The sequence below is a fragment of the Capricornis sumatraensis genome, chromosome 7 (genome assembly GCF_032405125.1).
Source record: "Capricornis sumatraensis isolate serow.1 chromosome 7, serow.2, whole genome shotgun sequence".
NCBI lineage: Eukaryota > Metazoa > Chordata > Mammalia > Artiodactyla > Bovidae > Capricornis > Capricornis sumatraensis.
Genome location: NC_091075.1, coordinates 107,939,716 through 107,964,262, shown reverse-complemented (window position 1 = coordinate 107,964,262; position 24,547 = coordinate 107,939,716). Strand labels below are relative to the sequence as shown.

At 46.0% G+C, this 24,547-nt stretch overlaps 1 protein-coding gene across 1 annotated transcript in view; it reads left to right on the top strand.

Moving 5' to 3' along the window:
• Positions 1 to 5,373: 5,373 nt before the first annotated feature.
• The window catches only part of CLNK (cytokine dependent hematopoietic cell linker), a 115,543-nt gene continuing 96,369 nt past the window's right edge, over positions 5,374 to 24,547 (top strand). Inside the window, exons 1-3 of the mRNA XM_068974985.1 lie at positions 5,374 to 5,438; positions 7,171 to 7,242; positions 21,705 to 21,733. Of these exons, the coding sequence (XP_068831086.1) occupies positions 5,374 to 5,438; positions 7,171 to 7,242; positions 21,705 to 21,733 (166 nt within the window). The remainder of the gene's footprint in view (positions 5,439 to 7,170; positions 7,243 to 21,704; positions 21,734 to 24,547) is intronic.

Here is a 24,547-nt window from a genome sequence, read left to right as displayed (position 1 = left end):
ATGGCCAGGAAAGCTTGAGGCAGGCATCTGCCCCAAAATAGGTTGCCCCACCTCACTGTCCACCTTCCAGCTCACCTCGTCATCAGTCTGGAAAATGCTGCACATCCTTATTCATTGGGCTTGCCAGGTGGTACTAGTGGTAAAGAACCTGCCTACCAATGCAGGAGATGTAAGAGATTCGGGTTCTATCTGTAGATCAGGAAGATCCCCTGGAAATGGAAATGGCAACCCACTCCAGTAAATTCTCCTGGAGAATCCCATGGACAGAGGAGCCTGGCAGGCTACAGTTTACGGGGCCACAAGGAGGCGGACACAACTGAAGCGACTTTGCATGCACCTCATCCATCAGTCTGTGGAAGCCTTCCTTGACTACCCCCTCACTTAAAGATGTTCCCATGTATTTCTTTTTCCTCCTAGACTATATGCATTTTTGTCATTACACTTCTTGTTTTGTCCTGCTGGAGATTTGGGTCTTATTTATTTTCTGTACTTTAGGATGGGTTGGGTTAGATGTTCTGTGTATTGGGTCCTCTAAAAGGCAATGGCACCCCACTCCAGTACTCTTGCCTGGGAAATCCCATGGACGGAGGAGCCTGGTAGGCTGCAGTCCATGGAGTTGTGAAGAGTCAGACACGACTGAGCGACTTCACTTTCACTTTTCACTTTCATGCATTGGAGAAGGAAATGGCAACCCACTCCAGTGTTCTTGCCTGGAGAATCCCAGGGAAGGCAGAGCCTGGTGGGCTGCCATCTATGTGGTTGCACAGAGTTGGACACGACTGAAGCAACTTAGCAGCAGCAGCAGCAGGGCTATAGTGGCTTAAATCAACCATGGGGTTTAAAACAACAGAAAGGTATTCTCTCACTGTTCTGGAGCCCAGAAGACTGAAATCAATCCCGAGGGCTGTGTCTCCTCTGAAGCCTTTAGCGTAGGATCCTTCCTGTCTTCCTCCAGCTTTGGGTGCTCCAGAAGCTTCTTGGCTTGTGGCACCATCACCCCAATCTCTGTCTCCATCTTCCCATGGGATGGCACATGCCCTTCTCTTGTGTGTCTTCTCCTATGGTCTTCTTTTCTTAGAAAACCTGTCCTTAGATATGGTATGTGTGTGCATGCTTAGTAGCTTCACTCGTGTCCAACTCTTTGTGACCCCATGCACTGTAGCCCGCCAGGCTCCTCTGTCCATGGGATTCTCCAGGCAAGAATACTGGAGTGGGCTGCCATGCACTCCTCCAGGGGATTCTCATGACCCAGGGATCAAACCAAAGTCTCCTTCAGCTCCTGCATTGCAGGCAGATTCTTTACCCACTGAGCCAGCTGGGAAGGCAACTTTGAATACAAGGCCACCCTAATCCAGAACAATTTCATCTCAAGATCTCACCTTAATTACATTGTCAAAGACCCTCTTCTCAAATAATTCAGTTTTGATAGATACATCTTTCTGTAGTCACCCTTCAACATACTACAGCCAGTACATACTGATTCACCTATGCAGAACTGACTTCTGTTAGAGCTACCTGAAAACTCCTTGGTCCTGAGAAGAGAGAGTGTAAGAAAGGCATGGAACAAGAAGACATGTGAAGGAGGACTGGACGAGTTTTGTCAACTGACCACTCAGAAGGGAGGTGCCAAGGAGGAAAAGGAAAGCAAAAATAGCCAAAAATTATAAAACCAGAAGTGATAAGTGGATAGTTAAGTAGAGAACCTGGCTCCTTCGAGGTGATATGCTCTTTCTCAGCAGAGGACAAGGTGATTACAAGAACAATTAATTGGCTCACCCAGGGGCATTCTGTGCCTCAGTTTCCCCACCAGCCAATGGCACTTCCCCTTTTTTCGGGATGTGCTGAGTTCACTGTTAAGTAAACTCACCTGTGTTGCTTCCCTGGGGGCACTTGATGAGGATCAGAGATAAGCAATAGAGCAGCCATTTAAACTTGCTCATTGAATTTCTTTTACTATGTGGATGAGGCAGGCTGAACGGCCCACAGAAAGGACAGCTGGTCTTAGATGTTTGAGGTCTTGAAAATGGTGCATAACTACCTATACTACTGCCATATACAGAATCATCAACGCAGGCTCACAAATGCCAAGGCCAGTTTGTGGAAACGTTGACTGTCTCCTTCCAAGGTCTGTTACCAGTTTAATGCAAAGCAAACAGTTTTGACCTGGTATGATAAACATTCTTAAATAATATTTTCTGTGATATACTGAGACTTTATAACTCTTTCATCATGGTACATTTGTTTTTAATGTGTTCCTAAAACCTGGAACCCTAAGGAATGATTTGAGCCAGAACGAGCTGGTGGAGAGGAAGACTGTGGGGTGGGCAGACTGTGGGGTGGGACACTGTGATGTTCCTTATGATTAGCAAGCAAAACTCCATTCCGAATAACTGGAAAGGGAGGGGGAGAAAGGGAGAGAACCTCTTCTAATGTTAAACCTTCTACTGTTCTCTGTTCTTTTCATGTGTTTTAAAAACAAATAAACTTAACTGCTCACTGTCCAGGTTCAGTTCAGTTCAGTTCAGTCGCTCAGTCGTGTCCAACTCTTTGCGTCCCCATGGACTGCGGCACACCAGGCCTCCCTGTCCTTCACCAACTCCCGGAGTTCACTCAAACTCATGTCCATTGAGTCGGTAATGCTATCAAACCACCTCATCCTCTGTCATCCCCTTCTCCTTCCACCTTCAATCTTTCCCAGCATCAGGGTCTTTTCAAATGAGTCAGTTCTTTGCATCAAGTGGCCAAAGTACTGGAGTTTCAGCTTCAACATCAGTGCTTCTGATGAATATTTAGGACTGATTTCCTTTCGGATGGATTGGTTGGATCTCCTTGCAGTCCAAAGTACTCTCGAGAGTCTTCTCCAACACTACGGTTCAAAAGCATCAGTACTTCAGCGCTCAGCTTGCTTTATAGTCCAACTCTCACATCCATATTTGACTACTGGAAATATCATAGCCTTGACTAGATGGACCTTTGATGGCTGTTAACTGGCCAGCTTTGTTCATCTGTTAAATAATCTTTTGTGGGAAGAACAGCACCACCTCCTCATTCTTTGTACCCTGCCAAGCCCATTGGAGAAGGCAATGGCACCCCACTCCAGTACTCTTGCCTGGAAAATCCTATGGGCAGAGGAGCCTGTCAGGCTGCAGTCCATGGGGTCGCTAAGAGTCAGACATGACTGAGCAACTTCACTTTCACTTTTCACTTTCATGCATTGGAGAAGGAAATGGCAACCCACTTCAGTGTTCTTGCCTGGAGAATCCCAGGGACGGGGGAGCCTGGTGAGCTGCCGTCTATGGGGTCGCACAGAGTCGGACACGACTGAAGCGACTTAGCAGCAGTAGCACGCCCACTAATTCTCACTCCTGTTCCTTAGCGGGTCTCAGAGGGGCCTGACCCTGAGTATCAGCCAGCCTCACACCCTGGCTCCCCCAGGGGGAGCGTGCATGTAGCACATATCTGGCAGATTAGAGACCTGGTGTGGAGCACTGGCTGGGCCATCAACCAGCTTTGTGACCTTGAACCAGATCCCCTCCACTCTCAAGGTCCCTGTTCCCTCATCTGTAGCAAAAAGCTGAGAAGGATGCCTGCCCAACTTAGGTTACTCAGCTTAACTGCCCTGCAGAGGGTCACTGTAAAGATGAAATAGAAAAAGAGCTTGAGTTAAACTCTCTTCCTAAAGATAAAAAAGCAAAAGCAGATTCTCTGGAAAGGTCAGAGGAAGCTCCCAGGCTGTTGGGCTCTTGGGGATCCCAGGAAGAGGTTGAGAAAATTCCCAGAACCCCTCATATTCTCCTAAAATTGAACTGGTTAAAGCCTTTTCAGCAAATGTTACCCTGGCTGTCAGAGCACAGAAATGTTGCCATACCTTAGAGATGTAATGAAACCAAGGGTCTCCTTCTCAGTGCAGGGACACATCAGAAGTTGCCTGGTATCAGAGAGACCTAAAGGACCCTACGCAATAGAGTGAGTGGTTCACTATTCTGTAAGAGCCCAGGTGGGCAGGGCATTCATTTATCTATTTATTATTAATGCATCATTTTATACCTTAAAATATTCCTGAGGTCACACCTGAGGTCACCTAGTCCTTGTGCTGGGAGAGAAAATATTCCCAGGATATGCGTCCTCTCACAAAAATCTACTCTAGGGGAACATGAACACCTGAACAGGCACACATACACAGCAATATGATAAAAATATGATTGTTTATCTGCTTGTCCATGGCCTGTCTCCCGACAGCCATAAAAGATTCTCCAGGAAGGCTTCATGTGTCTTCTTTACAACTTAATCCCATTGTCGGGCACAAAATAGATCTGATATCCATAATATCTCTAAGATTGTGTTGAGTTAATGAATAAATGGATTCATGAACAAATGAATGAATGGTAGAACAGAGACATACCAAAAATACTAAAACGTCCTAAGAGGAAGCAGCACAGAAGACCTCACAAGGAACTAATGTTTGAACTAAGCCTTGAAGAATGGAAACTATTATTGCAGGAAAGAGCCAGTTCTGACTCCATACGGGAACTGTTTCTTGCTGTTGGAACTGTTTGACTTGCTTTTCATTGCTTTTGTTAGTGTCATCATCCATGGTATCCTGCCTCAGAAAATCCTGCCCCTCTGCCTGATTGTTAACTAAAGTGTCTTTGTTCAGGACCTTGTCCACCTGAGGATGTCAGGAAGGAAGAATTATCACACACCCCTGTCCTAGGGCTGCCTTTCTAAGAGATATTTGTAAGATTAATGGCCTTTTAACTTCGTTTCCTCACTGCTCCCCATCTCTGTTCTACAAAAGAAACTGGCATCCAGACTGCAGTAAGATGGTTATTTTGAGACACTAGTCTGCCATCTTCTTGGCAGTAAGCTCTCCAGATGAAGCATTCCTTGCCTCAACACCTAGTCTCTGATCCACTGGCCTGTCATGTGGCAAGCAGGGACAATGTGAAGGGCCTGGTCAGAGAGCAGGGCTGGCAGGAAATAAGAATACAAATAATACAAATTGTATCCAAGGCCCCTGGAGCAGGGATCCTGGTAAAGACTGTGGACTCTGTCCTGTGGAAATGGAGGAGGGGTGGGGATTTCAAGTAGAGGTGACTTGGTTATATTCTGCCAGCTAAAAAGGTGGTTGTTCTCATTGGAGTTTGGTGGGTGGATTGGAGCCCAGGAAGCTAGGGGGCTGACACCCGAGTCCAGGCTGGAGAGAATGAAGGCAGAGCTAAGACTAGGTATCATTTAAAGATTGAAGAGAGATGTTTGGGACTCAGTTTCTAGGATCTGGTAACAAATTGTGGAGATGGTGAGGATGGAGAAGACAAGGGAGGGAAGACTCAAGGTGAGTGCACAAATAATTGTTTGGAAGTTCTGTGAACAATGGGGCCGTTCACTAGGAAAGGGCCTGAGTCAGCTGGGGGTGACCAGTTAAAAAATTCCAGAAGGTAGATGTTTATGTCCAGAGCTTAGAAATGAAGTCAGAATGCAGATAAAGATTTATGAATTGAGCTTTCACCTAGATAAATAAAAAACAATGAAATAATAAAATGTATTGAATATAAGATAATACAGTAATGAAACAACTGTGTAATTGTGGAATAACAAAAACTGAAAAATAATGGAATCATGCATCATCTTTCTAGATGATCAATTTACACGGTGACAAAATATATCCAAACAACTCACTACATTTTTAATTTATTGTGTTGCAGTTAATAGGCTATACAAAAAATCCTAGATGGATATTTCTCTCTGTCTGACTTTACTCAGTATAACAATCTCTAGTTCCATCCATAGTACAGGGAACTCTGCTCAATGTTATGTGACAGCCTGGATGGGAGGGGAGTCTTGGAGAGAATGGATACATACACATGTACGGCTGAGTCACTCTGCTGTGCACCTAAAATTATTACAACACTGTTAATCGACCATACTCCAATATAGAAAAAATTTCTGAAAAATCCTGGCTGGAGAGAGAGCCTCAGGTCATCTTTCAGCATGTCCTGCACCATCAGGCACCGTCCCAAGCCCTGGACATGCAGTCTCCTGCAGTCTCTGCCCTCATGGAGATGGCAGTTCCTCAGCGTCGCAGTTATGAATACAACCTACATGTGAAGTCGAAGGACAACTAAAACTCAGACGAGTGCTAGAAGGGGGTCTGTCTCAGAGGAGAAAGGAGGTTTCTCTGATGAAATGACAGGTGAACTGAACTCAGAAGCTTGAGTTTGATGCAGGGGAAGAAGAAAGACAAGCAAGCGTTTGAGAAAGAGGGACCAGTCCCTGGAAGAGCCCCAGGGGAGGGAGGAGAGGAAAATCTAAGGTCCTAGAAGAAGCAGGTATGGCCCAAGTAGAGAGAACCAGGAGGGCAAGCAGGTCAGAGGAGCTACCCTGGTAGCTGCCAAGGAGCATTCGTGGAGGAAGGGATCATCCGTTAACGTCTAATAGAGCTCACAAAATGCCTGCAAGAAAAATGAAAGTATATTAAACTTGGCTAATGAAATGAACTAGAGATTCTTTATGATAGAGAATGCCTTACTGAATTTGAACAAATTAACTCAATTTAAAATTAGTTAATCTCTTCATAGAAAATAGCATCACAAAGTCCCTAAATTATACAGGAGTTCAATACATATTATTTGGATCTGAGTTGCTATTCCTAAGTCATCTTCCTCCCTACCCCGGATGATGTTTGCTAGTTTTGGCTGAATTCAGCCAACATAGGAAAGCATGTAGGACATTTCCTGGCCTGCAGGCACTGTCCTTGTTTGACAGCCTCCCCTTAACCGGGTGGCACGTGTGTGATTCTTTTTGCTGTACAGAGCAATGTCATGGAAATTCAGGGACCTTAGGGAGGACACCACTTGACCACGCTGATGTGAGAAAGCCCATGTCTTCATCCACTTAGGGGCACTTATTCTACCCCAGGCTATTGCTCCTTGTAAAATAAAGCTCTTACATTAAAAAAAAAAAAAGGTATATTTTCAAGTAATTGGATTATCTTAAGTCCAGATTTTGTTTAACTCCACTGAAAATGCAAAAAGAGATTTGAAATTACGTGTGAGGTGTTAATTACTTACGTCTCACTGAGTGGTTATTTCTATGAATGAATGCACTTAATTAATTTTTCCCCTCACTTCTTGCTATTTCCTGACGATAATCTATTTTCTTTCATCACAGGGGCAATAGAAAAATAGCCAAAGAAGGATCCAGTGATTTGAAATTCCAGAACTTCGCTCTGCCGAAAAATAGGTCAGAATATTTCTTTGTTCATGAATAAAGGAGTAAAACTTTTGATGCTGTGGCAAATAAGCTGACCAGCACACACACACACACACACACACACACACACACACACACACACACACACACACACACACATATCGTTAATGGGATAGACACATATTGCTCTCAGTGATCTTAGACGTTGCAGGGAGACTGAGATCTAGAACGAGAAGGGACTTGACGTAGGTTGAACTTCCAGACTGCCAGCATGCAAGTGTTGGTTATGGGAGAGGGATGCAATGGGAGCTGGGGTTAGCAGAGGTAAGCTGTTATATATAGGACGGATAGACAAGGTCCCACTGTACAGCGCAGGGAAGTAGAGTCACTATCCTGTGATGAACCATAAGGGAAAGGAATATAAAAAAGAATTTTATATATATATATATATATATATATATATATATATATATATGCATGAGTATGTGATGAGTCGCTTCGGTCATGTCTGACTCTTTGTGGCCCCATAGGCTGTAGCCCACCAGACTTCTCTGTCCATGGGATTCTCCTGGCAAGAATACTGGAGTGGGTTGCCATCTCCTCCTCCAGGGGATCTTCCCAACCCAGGGATCGAACCCAGGTCTCTTACATCTTCATTGGCAGGTGATTTCTTTACCACTAGAGCTACGTGGGAACCCCCCTATACACACACACACACACACACACACACACACACACACATATATATATAACTGACTCTATTGTACAGCAGTAATTTACGAACATTGTAATTCAACTATACTTCCATTAAAAAAAAATTCAAAGATTATGTGTAAGGTAAAACAGCCAATAAAAAAATTAAAAATTTTTAAAAAGCACTGCCCAGTCATCCATAGCATTTCAGACCAGGGCTATTTCCACCGCCCACCCAGGTCTCTAAACAGCCCAGGAGACAGCCTTTGAGGGAAAAGCTTGCATCCTTCAGTGGCTGAATGATTTAAGTGATGAATCATGGGAGGATCCAGCCATGAGTTCACAGCCAGGTCTCAGAAGTGAGGAGACTAGAGGGAGCCATGTGCCCACTTGGTTTCTTTCCTTTTTATTTCAATTGAGTGAAACATTTACGAGCAATTATGGCATTAGGACAGGCTCTTGAAAATGCTGAAACAAGAGGCAGAGTCCTGTCTCCAAGGGGCTCGCAGCCAAGTCTGAGAGCTCAGAAGGAGGGCCACTCGATGAAATGAGTGACAAGGGACCAATTGTGAAGCCAGCTCTAGCTCTGCGTTGAGCCAGGTCTGATTCTGAGCAATGCCCCGCTGACCAGAAGGGTTGTAGGCCTGCCTGCCCCTAGCCAGAGCCCCTCACCAAGTCCTGCCAGAGCTGTCTGTATACCTAAAGGAACCCAAGAGTTTCCAGGTGGCATAGCAAGACTTACACCCCAGCAAACTTCAGCTCAAGTCAACCTTCAACCATCCGTTCAGTTCCTACTAAGTGCCAGGCACTAGAAGCGTTCTTGGCATGCTAAGATGTGCTTGAAGTAATATTTTCCCTAAGCAGAGTGAATGCATGCCTGTAAAACAGAATACTTGAAATATTTTCAAGGCTGCATTAAGCAAAGGAAAATTTGTGGCTGTTCTCAGACTTCTTCAGTGTTTACATTCAACACATCTGAATAATGCCTTTTAAGTCAATATTTCTGATTTCTTGATAATAGCAAGAGATGGGAGATGGACGGGTTAGAAGTCTTCCTTCAAATGGAGACGGTTGCAGCAATTACATACCTCAAAGTAATATTTACAGTTACATCTGCAAAAGAGAGAGAGCAGTGCTTTTTTCTGAAGCAAATTATTTCAGGATGTGTCATAGCATGCTCGAGATATATTAAAAAGAGCAACAGACGATGTTTCTGCAACCTGTTCCAAACCATTTATAAACCCAAATTAAAAAGAAAAAAAAACTCCTATATACATACAAATCTTTGTACCACTACATATTTTATAATGAAAGTATTATATGAATATAAATTAGTATCTGAGATCTATAAAGCAAATCAAAATGTCTAAAAACTACAGATTTGGATCTACCACCATACTTTCAGAACTAGTAAATGGATGCTTTCATTCTCCTCTCAAGTGATAATTATCAGCGTCTGGTGATGAAGCAGTAAGGGCAGCGCCCCACATGGGCAGGACCAAAGGACAGGATAGGCTCTGCTCCCCAGCTGAGTGACCTCACTCGGACAAGCCCCATTCCAATGCCTTGCTTCTTTTAGAAATGGTACTTGGAAACAAGAGCAGACTGAATTAACTGGCAGTCAGGTGCTTAGAACTCCCACACTGTCACTGCTGAGGGCCCAGTTCAGTCCATGGCTGGGGAAATAAGATCCCACAAGCAACATGAAAAAAAAGAAAAGAAAAGCAAGAGTACACTGTCTTACCCACCATCAATCCCCCGGATATAAGGTAGTGCTTGTGTTTGGGGAATAAATGCCTGACCTCTGCAGCATGCCTGGAACACAGTAGGTTCTCAATAAATAACAAAGGCCAACAGGTGCTGAGTGCTTGCCATGGGCTAGGTGCTATTTTAAGAGCTTATATGCCGAGAAAGGTAAATATCATATGAAATCGCTTGAAAGTGGAATCTAAAAAAGTGGTACAAATGAACCTATTTGTAAAACAGATATCGAGCCACAGATGTAGAAAACACGCTAATGGTTACCAAGGGGGAAAGAGGGGGAGATAAGCTGGGAGATTGGGATTGACATATACACACTACTATACATAAAGAGGGGTTTTCTAGGTGGCGCTAGTGGTAAAGAACCTGCCTACTTATGCAGGAGACCTGAGAGACCTGGGTTTGATCACTGGATTGGGAAGAGCCCCTGAAGGAGGGCATGGCAACCCACTCCAGGATTCTTGCCTGGAGAATCCCATGGACAGAGGAGCCTGGCGGACTACAGTCCATAGGGTCTCAAAGAGTGAGACACGACTGAAACAACTTAGCATGGCACTCACGGCACATATATAAACAGATAGCTAATAGTTCAGTTCAGCTCAGTTGCTCAGTCATGTCTAACTCTTTGCAACCCCATGAATCGCAGCACACCAGGCCTCCCTGTCCATCACCAACTCCTGGAGTTCACTCAGATTCACGTCCATCCAGTCAGTGATGCCATCCAGCCATCTCATCCTCTGTGGTCCCCTTCTCCTCCTGCCCCCAATCCCTCCCAGCATCAGAGTCTTTTCCAATGAATCAACTCTTCCCATTAGGTGGCCAAAGTACTGGAGTTTCAGCTTTAGCATCATTCCTTCCAAAGAAATCCCAGGGCTGATCTCCTTCAGAAAGGACTGGTTGGATCTCCTTGCAGTCCAAGGGACTCTCAAGAGTCTTCTCCAACACCACAGTTCAAAAGCATCAATTCTTCGGTGCTCAGCTTTCTTCACAGTCCAACTCTCACATCCATACATGACCACTGGAAAAACCATAGCCTTGACTAAACGGACCTTTGTTGGCAAAGTAATGTCTCTGCTTTTGAATATGCTGTCTAGGTTGGTCATAACTTTTCTTCCAACGAGTAAGCGTCTTTTAATTTCATGGCTGCAATCACCATCTGCAGTGATTTTGGAGCCCAAAAAAATAAAGTCTGACACTGTATCCACTGTTTCCCCATCTATTTCCCATGAACTGATGGGACCGGATGCCATGATCTTCATTTTCTGAATGCTGAGCTTTAAGCCAACTTTTTCACTCTCCACTTTCACTTTCACCAAGAGGCTTTTTAGCTCCTCTTCACTTTCTGCCATAAGGGTGGTGTCATCTGCATATCTGAGGTTATTGATATTTCTCCCAGCAATCTTGATTCCAGCTTGTGTTTCTTCCAGTCCAGCGTTTCTCATGATGTCCTCTGCATATAAGTTAAATAAGCAGGGTGACAATATACAGCCTTGACGTACTCCTTTTCCTATTTGGAACCAGTCTGTTGTTCCATGTCCAGTTCTAACTGTTGCTTCCTGACCGGCATACAGATTTCTCAAGAGGCAAGTCAGGAAGGCAATGCCAAAGAATGCTCAAACTACTGCACGATTGCACTCATCTCACATGCTAGTAAAGTAATGCTCAAAATTCTCCAAGCCAGGCTTCAGCAATACATGAATCATGAACTTCCTGATGTTCAAGCTGGTTTTAGAAAAGGGAGAGGAACCAGAGATAGCTAATAAGGACGTACTGTTTAGCACAGGGAACTCTACTCAGTACTCTGTAATGGTGTGTATAGGAGTAGAATCTTAAAAAGAGATTGGATGTATATATGTGTATAACTGACTCAGTGGTGGTGGTTGGTGCTTTAGTCGCTAAGTCGTGTCCAACTCTGCAACCCCATAGACTATAGCCTGCCAGGCCCCTCTGTCCATGGGGTTCTCCAGGCAAGAATACTGGAGTGGGTTGCCATTTCCTTCTCCAGAGGATCTTCCAGGCCCAGGGATCAAACCCAGGTCTCCTGCAATGCAGGGAGACTCTTCACTGACTAAGCAATGAGTCCTTGCCAGTAACATTGTAAATCAATTATACTCCAGTTTTTAAAAATGAGAATAAAAAATCTCAATAGGAAGTGTCTCACTGCAGCCTAGCAGTCACATTCTCACTAAGAGAAGAACACAGGCTGGAGATGGAGAATAACATCCCTGAGGCTGAGGTGTATAGCAAACAATAGGCCTGAGGAGGATAAATATTACCAATCTCTGAAGCAACCCTGGCTCTGCATTGCTGACCTCATGACTGCCATCCCTCAGTTAGGTGTAGGGGTCAACTCCAGCGACAGGTACAGAAGAGCTGTCCTCCCCCTCCCACCCCAAACTCAAACATGCACGGACCTCCTGGTAACGTGCAAGGTAAAATGCAAAGCTTGGTGCTGAGGTTTCACAAAGGTAATACCGCCCAGGAGACTATCCAAGAAAAACACCAGATCACATCTGTCCATTACCCATGACCTGTCCACAAGACTGAGACAAATGTTTTCTAGAATAGCCCATGGAATCTACCTGGCGGAGTCCTGAACACCCACCACACCCCCATGTGGGCAGAAACAGAAGCACTGTCACTAATGTTTTCCAATGGAGTCCAAACTTGAATCAATAGCTGAATGTCTAACAAGTGCCAGACTCTCCATAAAAGAAACTTCAGCATTTAATCCTCTGAAACAGGTATTGAGTTGGCCAGAAAGTTTGGGAAGATGTCACAGAAAAATCCCAATGAACTTTTTTGCCAACCCACTGTGATCATTCCCATTTAACAGATGAGGAAAGAAAGCCCGAGAGAGGCTACGCGTCTTGGTCACAGCCACAGAGCCGGTAACTAGTAAGAGCTGGATCTGGATTCAGAGTCTGACTTCAAATCCAGGGCCTGTTCTGGGTTCTAAGTTTTCTGTTCCTGTGAGTCTCAAACCTACCCTTGTCAAGACTCCACTATGAAGAAGGAGCATGTCCTGAGAAAGGGCATCCACACCCACATCACGAACCCTCCAGCAGCGATTCTTCGAGCGGACATGTCCTGAGAAGGACATTCCCAATCACGAAGATTCCTAGCGGCGATTCTTAGAGCTGGTCCCTGGACCAGCAGTATCAGCATATCTGCGAACTGCTTGGAAGTGTAGGTCCTCAGCCCCACCGCTGAATCAGACACTTGGGTTTTAGAGTCTGAGCACCTGGATTAAACAAGGCCTCCCAGTGATGATGATTGCTGGGCACGTTTGAAAACCTCGGCATCAAACATTGTTACCAAGAGTGCAAGCTTTGGAGCTGGAGTAAGAGGCCTCTGGGCTCAGCGCTCTCAACTAGGTAAATGAGATGGAAAGAAGAAGACGTAAGACGGGTGCAGGAGGGTGGGGTGGAAATGGGAGAGAACGCTGTCCTCACCTGTGAGAGATCACTTGTAACAGAACATGGACCACTGTGCCACATGCAGGGACTGAAGCAGACTCAGGCCCCGTGAGCTCGGGAGGTGGTCAGGCTCGGGAGCCAGAGGGCGTTCTCAAGCCCACTTTCTAGGGAGAAGCGAAGCCAAGGTTCACACTCCAAGTGCAGGGCTCTATTTCCGTCCCCATTCATTCCTGACGAGGCCATTCCTCACAGCATCGCTCACGTTTCCCACATTCATACTCTGCCCAACGCATCACCTCATTGTCTAGAGATTTTTCTCTCCTGCCATTAATACCTGCTGCTGCTGCTAAGTCGCTTCAGTCGTGTCTGACTCTGTGCCACCCCATAGACGGCAGCCCAGCAGGCTCCCCCGTCCCTGGGATTCTCCAGGCAAGAACACTGGAGTGGGTTGGCATTGTCTTCTCCAGTGCATGAAAGTGAAAAGTGAAAGTGAAGTCGCTCAGTTGTGTCCTACCCTCAGCGACCCCATGGACTGCAACCTACCGGGCTCCTCCATCCATGGGATTTTCCAGGCAAGAGTACTGGAGTGGGTTGCCATTGCCTTCTCCAATTAATACCTGCAGCAATAGCTAACTCCAGGGGACCAGGTGGAGCTGGCTGTCAATTCTCAGGTCCCAGGAGGCCGGTCCTCAGGGAGACGGCTTCCCTGTTCTATTCAGTGCACTGGGAGGCCCCCTGCCGGTCCTTGCCAGGCACCCCTGAGTTCACAGCTCAGCTCGGGGTGGGCGGTCACTACAGTAGGTCTGCGCTTGGCTTCCCTGGTTTTGCCCTTCCTGTTTCTTCAACCGCTCTGAGGATCTGCAGCACTGAGAAAGATGTTAAGAATCACTTCTGTTCCCTCTGGTCCCCTCACTGTGCAGAAAGTGTCCTTCCTATAGATTCCCCCAAGCTGAGAGCTTTACGGAGGGTGCCAGGTGCTTTCAGAGGATGCATGGGAGAGCGTGCTGTCCCGCCAGCTCTCTGTGATGTTCTGCAAGGAGCTCCTGTGTAAGCTCCTTTGTGGAAGATGCTCAATAAACACGGCTGAAGGGAATAAGAAGAGTGGGAAGGAAATAGATAAAGTCAGGGTACCCCAGGATGCTATGAGCTTGTACTCCTCCCAGCACCTGGCAGAGACTGGATCCTGAAATAGGTGATAAAAGAAACTTTTCACAGAGCAAGAAGGATGGAAAAATGAAAAGAGAGAGAAGGGAATTGCCTGGCAGTTCAGTGGTTAAGACTTGGCACTTTTGCTGCTGAGGGCCTGAGTTCTATCCCTGGTTGAGGAACTGAGATCCCACAAGCTAGGCTGCACAGCCGAAAAAGAGAGAGAGAAACAGGGAGAGATGGCAGAACAAACGGGAGAGGGACAGAGAGCATGTGGAGGGTGGAGGGGACGGTAGATTCAGGCGTTGCTCTGCCCACAGGAGCTAAAGTCGTCCTGGCAAAGCCCCGCGCTCTGCACCGCTCACTCGTCTGCTCTATGACCATCAAACTGCCACATGAATTTGTTTTCCTCTTTCAATATTTGTCAGGAGCTTAGATAGCATATATGGAAGAGATTGGAGCTCACAGGACATGCTTTCTGTCCCCAAAAAACTTACAGTCTAGTTGAGGAAAGAAGGAAAAGTGTAATTTAATATGAGATTTATGTAAGAAGTTCTTAACTATACACTGCTTTGAGCTACACGAAGTGTACAATTAGAGCTAGAAGGGCTGACATAGACGCTCAGGGGAGGGAAGGCTCTGGGACCCTGGTAGGTAGGATGCCGAGGAGGTGAGAGTCAGACTAGGCTGGCCCCAGCCAAGAGTGTGGTGGGGGGGTATGAGCATTTCATGGTTCAGAATGTGATCAAACCCTGGTGGTGTCTTTCTCGGGATCACTTCAGGGAGTTTCATCCTCCCAAATATTTCTCCGTAAAAACAAAATAGAAAAGAGAAGATTCTTAGGCCTAGTCAAGGATATCTTTCACAAAAATATGAATCCATAATCCTCCTATGCTGTTCGTGGGAATGTAAATTGGTGCAGCCACTATGGAGAACAGTGTGGAGGTTCCTTAAAAACTTAAAATAGAGCTACCATATGATCCAGAAATCCTACTCCTGGGCATACAACCAGAAAAGACAAAAACTCTGTTTCAAAAAGATACATCCACCCCAAAGTTCACTGCAGCACTACTTACTACTCACAACAGCCGAGACTTGGAAGCGACCTATGTGTCCATCCACAGATGAATGGATAAAGAAGATGTGATATATACCCAGAATGGAATATCACTTAGCCGTAAAAAAGAACGAAGCAATGCATTCGCAGCAACATGGATGAAGCTGGAGATTATTGTATTAAGTGAAATAAGTCAGATGGAGAAGGACAAATATTATATGATATTGACTAATATGTGGGATCTGAAAAAAATGATACAGTGAACTTATTTATGAAACAGAAATAGACTCACAGACGTGGAAAACAAACTTATTATGTTTACCAAGGTGATAGTGTTAGTTGCTCCGTCGTGTCTGACTCTTTTGAGACCCCATGGACTATAGCCCGCCAGGCTCCTCTGTCCATGGAATTTTCCAGGCAAGAATACAGGAGTGGGTAGTCATTCCCTTCTCCAAGGGATCTTCCTGACTCAGGGGTCAAACATGGGTCTCCTGCATTGTAGGTGGATTCTTTACCATCTGAGGCACCGGGGAAGCCCCACTAAGAAGAAGGGGAGGGGGGGTGAATTGGGAATTGGGTATTAGCAGATATACGTAGATTAACAATACGACCTACTATATAGCACCGGGAACTATACTCAATATCTTATAATAACCTATAGTGGAAAAGAGTCTGGAAAAGAATATATATATATATAAATGAAGCCTGTTGCTGTACACCTGGATCAGTGTAAATCAATTATACTTCCATTTTTAAAAGAACATTTCCATCACCTTCCCCCAAAAAGGAAGGAACCATTATTCACTTATTAAATACGAGACTTGATCTGATTCCACCTTGGTGTGAATTTCATCTGCTTCAAAGGAATAAGGAGTCATTCCTTATTCTCCAACGTCAAATTTGTAATGAAAACTGGAACCAGTCCCCAGGGGGGACTTGCATGCCCACCCATGGGCCAGGTTCCTACGTGGTAGGCGCCCTGCAGGCCTCTCTTGGGGAGGCCGAGTCTGCGTGTGAACCCAGACATGGGCTGCGGTGGGGCTCGAGGCTGTCTCACTCCGGGGTTGTTCTGTCACCTGTGTGTCCCTGCCGCCTGCCTTGCCGTCATCCACTCGCCCCTTCCCTCCTCTGTGCTCATTCAACAACATGCTTGTGTGCATAAGCCACATTCCAGGCACTGTGTTAGGTACCTGGTCTCCCCTTTAGGAGCTAAGGGCCTGGGGTAGGAAGTTTGAGAAGGGGAGCTGGGCTCCACTCTAGTAATACGAGTGTGGGTTCCAGGTGCCAGGTGATCAGAGCAGGGCTTGGGTGCCCAAGTCGGAGAAAAATAAAAACCCACCCTGCTGAGGCCTGTCACACCTCTTCCTGAAACTGTTACACACCTGTCCTTCCCTCTCCACTCAGACATGTGTGCTCTGGCATCACTTTCCTGAGATGGGGCTCTGAGCATCCTTTATCCTCTGCGTTGAGACGCATCACACCATCTACAGGTCAACACAGTCCTTCCAGCTTATCCCTCAGGTTCCCCGCCTCCAAGTTCCCTGTGCGTTTCCACACCTCTGCCCATGTGTCTCCCTGATGCAAACCCTCCCCATCCCTCAGGGAGGTGGAGAGAAGAGGCTGGGCGCATCAGGTGGGAAATGCAGCACTAATATCCCATCGTAGCCCTGATGCTGATACCAAGATACTGTCCAACAAGAATTGCAATGAAGTGTGAGTGAAATGAGCTCTCGACATGCTGCAGATAGAGCAGGAAGAAGGGAATGAATTTAGAAACTTGACCTCCGCCTTCACTCCTTTTTGTTTTATATTTAAAATGAGTTTTGCTGTTGTTTTTACTCATTAAATTGTGTCCAGTTCTTTTGTGACCCCATGGACTGTAGCCCACAAGGCTCCTCTGTCCATGGGATTCTCCAAGGAAGAATACTGGAGGGGGTTGCCATTTTCTTCTCCAGGGGATCTTCCCGACCCAGTGATCAAACCTGCATCTCCTGCATTGGCAGACGGATTTTTTTTTTACCACTGAGCTACCAGGAAGCTCCTAAAATGAGTTTTAAAAGTGAAAGTTGCTCAGTCATGTCTGACTGTTTGCAACCCCATGGACTATACAGTCCATGAAATTCTCCAGGCCAGAATACTGGAGGGGATCTTCCCAACCCAGGGATCAAACCCAGGTCTACCCACCTTGGAGGTGGAGTCTTTACCAGCTAAACCACCAGGGAATCCCAAGAATACTGGAGTGGGTAGCCTAACCCTTCTCCAGCAGCTCTTCTTGACCCAGGAATTGAACCAGGATCTCCTGCCTTGCAGGCAGATTCTTTACCAGCGGAGCTACTAGAGGGAGTGACTATTAAAAAGATCATTTTCCCCAAAATCAGAGAACTTTATTCTAAAGTAATCCTTCTATTTCAGAAGCAGAGCTTTCAATGAGGTATGGAGCTGAGCCAGTTAATCCTGGAGGTTTGGGAGAGGGGATGAAATCACCCCAACCACTTCCCAGGGGTTTTGCTGCCGCATTCTGGACCAGCAGCAGGTGCCTGGGGAGACCCAGAGGGGCCCACCAGACTCGAGAGGGTGATGAGGAATTAATCTCCAAGCCAGGAGCCTGACCCTGGAGACAGGATTAAGTCCCGTCTCTATGGGACCGGAATAACACACCATCCAAACTTTGTTCCCATGGATAAGACAACATGCGTGTACCCTGCCCACTCCATCAGACCCAGTTCTCCCAAGCAGCAAGGCAGGGGAGTTTAATCTAGTACCCTCAAAAAATTAAAAATGATTAAACCTTTTAAATTATTAAGAAGTATTAAAAATTCAAACTAACTCAGAAATTAAACATCTTCATTTGTAATGAGCCTTAAATATTGAAAACCACCAACCTCTGGAGGCCAGCTTTGTTCACTCCATACCCCGTGAACTGCCCTGCCCACCATGTGGACACCTGCCTATCCAAGCAGAAATAGAGAGGGACAGCTGCTTTCCTCGGGGCCCAGATACCAAAAGGAGCAGAAGGGTCGGGAGGGCAGAGGGGTGGCTGCCAAACGACACACCATTCAGCTGCAGCCTGTTCACACGTGGCCACGTGATGGATGCTGTTGATGAAAGCAAGCCAGGGAGTATCCTTGTCATTCCCTGGCAAGAGGCAGCTTGCTAACCATGGGCCTTGCTTGAGCACAGAGAGAATGCATCAAATCTCCAGGAAGTCTGCGAGTGGCATCCTTCATTCATCACCCTGGGCTGTCAGGCTGTGAAGAGTGTTAACACAGGAGCCTTTTCAGAGCGCTTGTCAGCTCCCAGTGTTGAGACGTGGTCTGCACTCCAGCCAGACATACCGCTGGAGTCCAGGATGCCTCCCCAGACCCCTCCTTGCAGCCTCCCTCCCCCTCCCCAACCCACCCCCACCCTGGGCTTTTGGGCTCAGCTGGAATAACAACATCATTCCTGCCTGGCTGCCGCTTCCTCTGCTAATTCATCTGGCTTGCATTGACGCACAGAGGACCCTGGGGTGCACAGTCCCGGAGGATATGACATATGAATGAGCACTGTGGCTTTGGGGCCCCACCAAGAGGAGTCAGCAGATAAACCACTTGCAGATGGTTTTACAATTGTGAGGAAGCTTCCAGAGGCAGGGAGCCTGGCCGGCTGTTGTTGCCTCGGCTGATGAATAATAAGGCCATTCCTGTGGATTTCCGTGTCACTTTAGACACGTGACTTCTAAGTTTTAGTTGCATCTGCAAAGCAGGGAAAGCCCACAGGCCAGAGCTGAGCCCTACTCAATGCCTGAACAGGTGTTTTTCCCTTCAGATATGCTCTTTTTAGCATCCCAAGACCTGTCCAGCCTCCAAGAATCTGAAACCTGCAACCACAAATTGGACATTATTTCCAACGTGCCTTCAGACGTTGATGGTCTTTGAGTCTAAAAACTGGGTGGGCTAGGGCTTCCCTGGTGGCTCAGTGGAAAAGAATCCGCCTGCCAATGCGAGAGACACGGGTTTGATCCCTAATCTGAGAAGATCCCACCTGCCACGGAGCACCCAAGCCGGTACACCATAACTGCTGTGACTGCGCTCTGGAGCCGGGAGCCGCCGCTACTGAAGTCCACACGCCTAGAGCCAGCGCTGTGCACCAACAGAAGCTACGGCAATGAAAAGGCTGGGCACGGCAACTACAGTGAAAGCGCCGCTCGCCACAACTACAGAAACACTCGCGACAAAGATCCAACTCAGCCAAAAACTAAATAAGCAAATAAATAAATTTTTAAAAATAAAGTAAAAATGGGGGTGAGGCCAAGATTAGACAGAGAACGAAATCTTAATTTAAAACCTGAAGCTCCTCCTCCAGTCCCAGGAAGAGGGTGCCTCGTCCTCAAAGTCCCAGGGTCAGGACCACATCCTGCCTGTGCTCACACGCTGCCTTCCGTCCATAGCCTGCCACGCCCTCATCAAGCTGCCTGTACCGTCGCAGGAATATATCATCTCCATGTCACACGTCAGGAGTTGCGACTCTGGGGAGCCTTTCATGGCATTAATCAAAGACCAAGATGTCAGGGAAGAGGCCATGTGTGGAAAGTGTCAAGAGAGAGCTCTCAGGCCCCAGATAAATGATCTGCTCCTTCCTGGCTGATTTACTGTTAATTTCTGCAGGATCTCGAGCAACTTGAAAGAGAGCCAAGAGCGAACCACAGGGTACCTCAGGGCAGCGCACAGTCCTTCCAAAGCATGACTGGCCCCTGCAGGCAAGGGCCAGGGTAGGTGGCAAGGATATTGGGGCGGGGGGGGGGGGGGGTTGTCCCACAGGCTGGTGGCAATTCCTTCAATCTTGGCAGGATGGGATGAGCCATGGAGCCCTGTGAACCCCACATTTCCTCCATGAACTTGGAACAGTGGTAGCGACCTCACAGAATCGTTTGGGGCATGAACCTTATGAGAAGAGGGCAACAGGCTGAGCTGGAAGTGGGACTCGTGGGCTGTGATCTCCTAGTGACTATGATCTCCCAGCTTAACTCTTCTGTGCCCGGTGTCCCAGCCACCACCAACGAGACCTCATAAATATTTACACCCGGCATGTGTTGTGATGCTCAATTAATTGCTCCTGTGACGCACTTCGAGAGCCTCGGAGGATAGGTACCCTGCAAAGACCAAGGGTTATTAAAGGCACAAACAACTAAGCTCACAGCAGGCTCATCCTTCAGAGCTTTCATTACCCCAGGGCCTTTCAGATCATTGCCCGAAATCTAGGAAAGAGGAGCTTCCAAAAGCACACTGCCCAAGGGGGAATGTGGTGGCCAGAAGACCTCACTGGTCTTCCCAGATAACTTCACTACTGAAGATATGCAAAGGCCTGAAACTATTTGGAAAAAAATAAATAACAGTTCATCCTCACTAGTCATCAAGGAAGTGAAACAGATAAAAAGAATCAAGTAGCAAGAAGGAAAAGTTGTTTTAAATGGTTTTAAATGGTCGTGGATTTAACAGTGGTAAGATATGATGAGATGATCACCCCTCACTCTGTAAACAAGAATATAGATTGAAAGATTGATGCAAACCGTCCGGAAGGCATGTGAGTGATATGAAACAAGGAGCTAAGAAGACTCACATTATCATTGGCAGACACTTTCACTGCGCTTGATGGAGTCTCTCCAAGGAAATACTCAGCGATCGGATTCAAAATCCAATCAGGGGTCCACAATGCAACATGATGTACAGCTGCAAAAGGGAGCAAGAACCTAATTTCCCCCTCCAGAAACCATACACCAGATAAACAGCATGTTTTTTAGTAACAGTTAAAGATCTACAATGCAGTTTTCATCGGGGTACAATTGCTTTACAATGTCATGTTAGTTTCTTCTGTACAGTGAAGGGAATCAGCTGTATGTATACATATATCCCCTCTCTCTTGGTCCCCCGTCCCATCTCCCCCATCCGTCTCCTCTAGGTCATCACGAAGCCCTGAGTTTGAGCTTCCTGTGCTTTATAGCAGGGTCAGTATACTTTACCCATGGTAGTGCATACATGTCAGTCCTAATCTCCCAATTCATCCCTCCCTCCCCTCCCTCCAGCACGGGTTCACACGTCTGTTCTCTATATCTGCAGGAGCCTACATATTCTTTCATATCATTTTTAGGCATCTATATATCACAATGCACGCAGACATCCTCATACGCACATGCACACATATGCCTGAGCCTCGCCGAAATATTACCTGTGGTGTTGACCATTTTTTCTCTAGATGCACGTCTCTATTTTTCTAAATTCTCTGTAATGAGCTGTTCCTTTGGGTCTAGAACAGCACAAGCACAAAGGAAGTGCTCTATAACTTGATCTGTGACCTGCCTTCGGTGACTACCTGCTCTTCTGGGGAGGACAATGAACTGAATGCGGCAGACACTTACTTGGTTCTCTTTTCTGTCCTAGGTCATGGCCCGGAATCGACAGTGCCACAGGTAAGTCAGGGCCCCCCCCCCCCCCCCAGGCACCGAACCAGTGGGAATGTCAGCAGGAGTCTGTTATTCCTCCTTCCACCCTTCTCCATTTTTCCTTGGATAAAGCTGTTGGCCTGTTCAAGGCGACTTTAGTGACTTAGAGTCTTTCCCTCTGGTTGCTCCCAGGCTGGAAGTCTGTGACGTCCACAGCTTTGGAGGCTGCCAGCTAGGTGGAGATCCGGGCTCTCCATTTACTAGCTGTGTAGCCTTGGATGTAGCACAGATCCCTGTGGGCCCCAGTTTCTTCATCTGCAAAATGGGTAGAACTCTGCCAGAGTGCCAGTATTTGTGGCCGGTCGTTATTGTTTGTTCAGCTAGACGGTACATACTGGGCTCCTTCTAAAACACGTGTTGGGCGAATGAATGAGTCAGAAACCACTTTTTGTGCTTCTCGTACATCTCTTTTAAAAGGGCCTGGTTCCTATTAGTAGACGCTTAGCTAAGACCCTGTTAAAGTTTGAATAAAGTATTATATATAGTTATTCATCTTAGAGCATTGTTATATCAAGGAAGATCCCATAAAATTTCCTAGAGCACTGGTGGCTAGAAATGATGACTGAAATGAGACTTTTAAAAAAAGAGAGAGAAATCGGGAATTCCCTGGCTTTCCAGTGGTTAGGACTGCAAGCCTCCACTGCCAAGGGCCTGGGTTTCATTTCTAGTCAGGGAACAAAGATTCCACGAGGCATGGCCAAAAAAAAAAGAAAGAAAGGAAATGAGAAATTGACCAGAGGGAGTGTGCAAAGAAGCAATAGAGGCTTTGGGAGTGACGTCATCATAAATGAATTCACAGGATTCATTGTATTATATTATATATAATGAATTATTCTTTATATTACTTATGATGTGTTATATTCATATAACATGCATTGGAGAGTATAACCAGCACCCGATGTGCCCCGCACAGCAGCGAGAAGGAGGAAAAAGCAAAATCAACTTTGCAAGTATGAATATAAATAGGAAACAAAAGAACACCCAGGTCTCATCCTTACAAAAGCTTCTCAGTCAGGTCCTAAGAGAGGTTGCCCTGACTCAGCCGCTCAGTCGTGTCCAACTCTTTGCCACCCCATGGGCCGTAGGCCGCCAGGCTCCTCTGCCCGTGGGATTCTGCAGGCAAGAACACTGGGGCAGGTGTCCATTTCCTTCTCCAGTTCTCTCAAGGCTGTTGTTCCTAAATCGTACTAAGTCTCTGTTGTCCAGCATATTCTCCCCACACGCTTGCCACCTCTCAACACCTTCTACCATCCACTTAGAGTTTGGGGAGCAGCGGCGGAGGGGCTGTGGAAAATTCTAAAGGGGATGGTGCCTCAAATGAGGTTGCTAATCTGACTCGGTGGCCGGCGAATGTTAAGTGTGACCTGTATTCGTTCCCTTGGGACTTGTTCTCCACCTGCCTTAAGGGAGAGGAAAACTGACAAACAGATTCCGTTTCAATAACAGCATTCGAGAGACACAAGCAAGGAAACGGAAACAAATCAACCCCGCCTCCAAAGCTGATAGAGATGAAGCTGCCCAGACTTGCCCAGAGCACTTGAATCTACACCCTAACAAAAATATCTAGTGAACCAGACCACCCCAGCCTCTGCAAGCTTACACACTATGGCCTGTCTACTGAACTAGAATAAAGCTGATATAATTAAAGACGCATGTGAAGATTTATATAAAAGACAGTTTATCACCGTGATATTTATAACATTCCCGGGTACTTTAAAGGTGCTTGCAATTTTGAATCATGCGACCCGTTGAAAATATGGTAAAAATACAGTTGAAATTTAAAGAATGTCTATATGAAAGAATACTATATAGACATTAAAAATGATGATCTTGAAGCCTAGTCACTGAAGGGTATATTATAGCAAGATATTATATGAAAGGGCAGGCAAGAAAACACACGCACCCATTGCGATCATATACACATAATTCATATCATGTGTGTATATGTGTGCTTGTATGTGTGTTAGTGATTTTGCTCTACTTAAACATTTATAGTGGCCATCTCTCGGTTGGGAAAGAAACTGCCTGCCATGCAGGAGACCCAGGTTCGATCCCTGGGTCAGGAAGATCCCCTGGAGAAGGAAATTGCAACCCACTCCAGTATTCTTGCCTGGAAAATCTCATAAACAGAGGAGCCTGGCAGGCTACTGTCCATGGGGTCACAATGGGGTCACACAACTTGGCGACTAAACCACTATATCATGGTATGGGGATATTATTGTGACTTTACTTCTCTTTTTTGCTTATCTGTATCTTATGGTTTTCCTACAGCAGCGTATTTTTTATGCTCAAAACAATCTATCAAAAACAAAAAAATTCTCTAGGCCTGGGAGAAGACAGACACATATCCAAACTTGGAAAACCTGTCAATACCAACATCTTTTGTGATACATAGAAAACAGTGTCAAGTTTTTCCACAAAATAAACTCAGGAGATTATCTCCTTTCACTGAATAAAGATTGATATTGGAGAGGACAGCCCATTTAGAAAGTGCGTCCTTCCGCCTTAAGTCACCATACACAATAAAAACTCTGATAAAGATGTTTGTTGGTTGACTCAATTAAACAGACAACAAATTTCATTTTTACAGGAATACTTGTTTTGTTTTGTTTTTCCTAAGGAAAATCAATCTTAAAGGTTGTGGTTGTTTTTTTTTTTTTTTTTTTTTAACCCTCATACAAATTTTAAGACTTGGCAGGGGGAGAAAATGGTAGGTAAGGAATATGTGAGCATCCACTGCCGCCTTCTGGCCATTTCTAGGTAGTGCAATATCTGTATTAA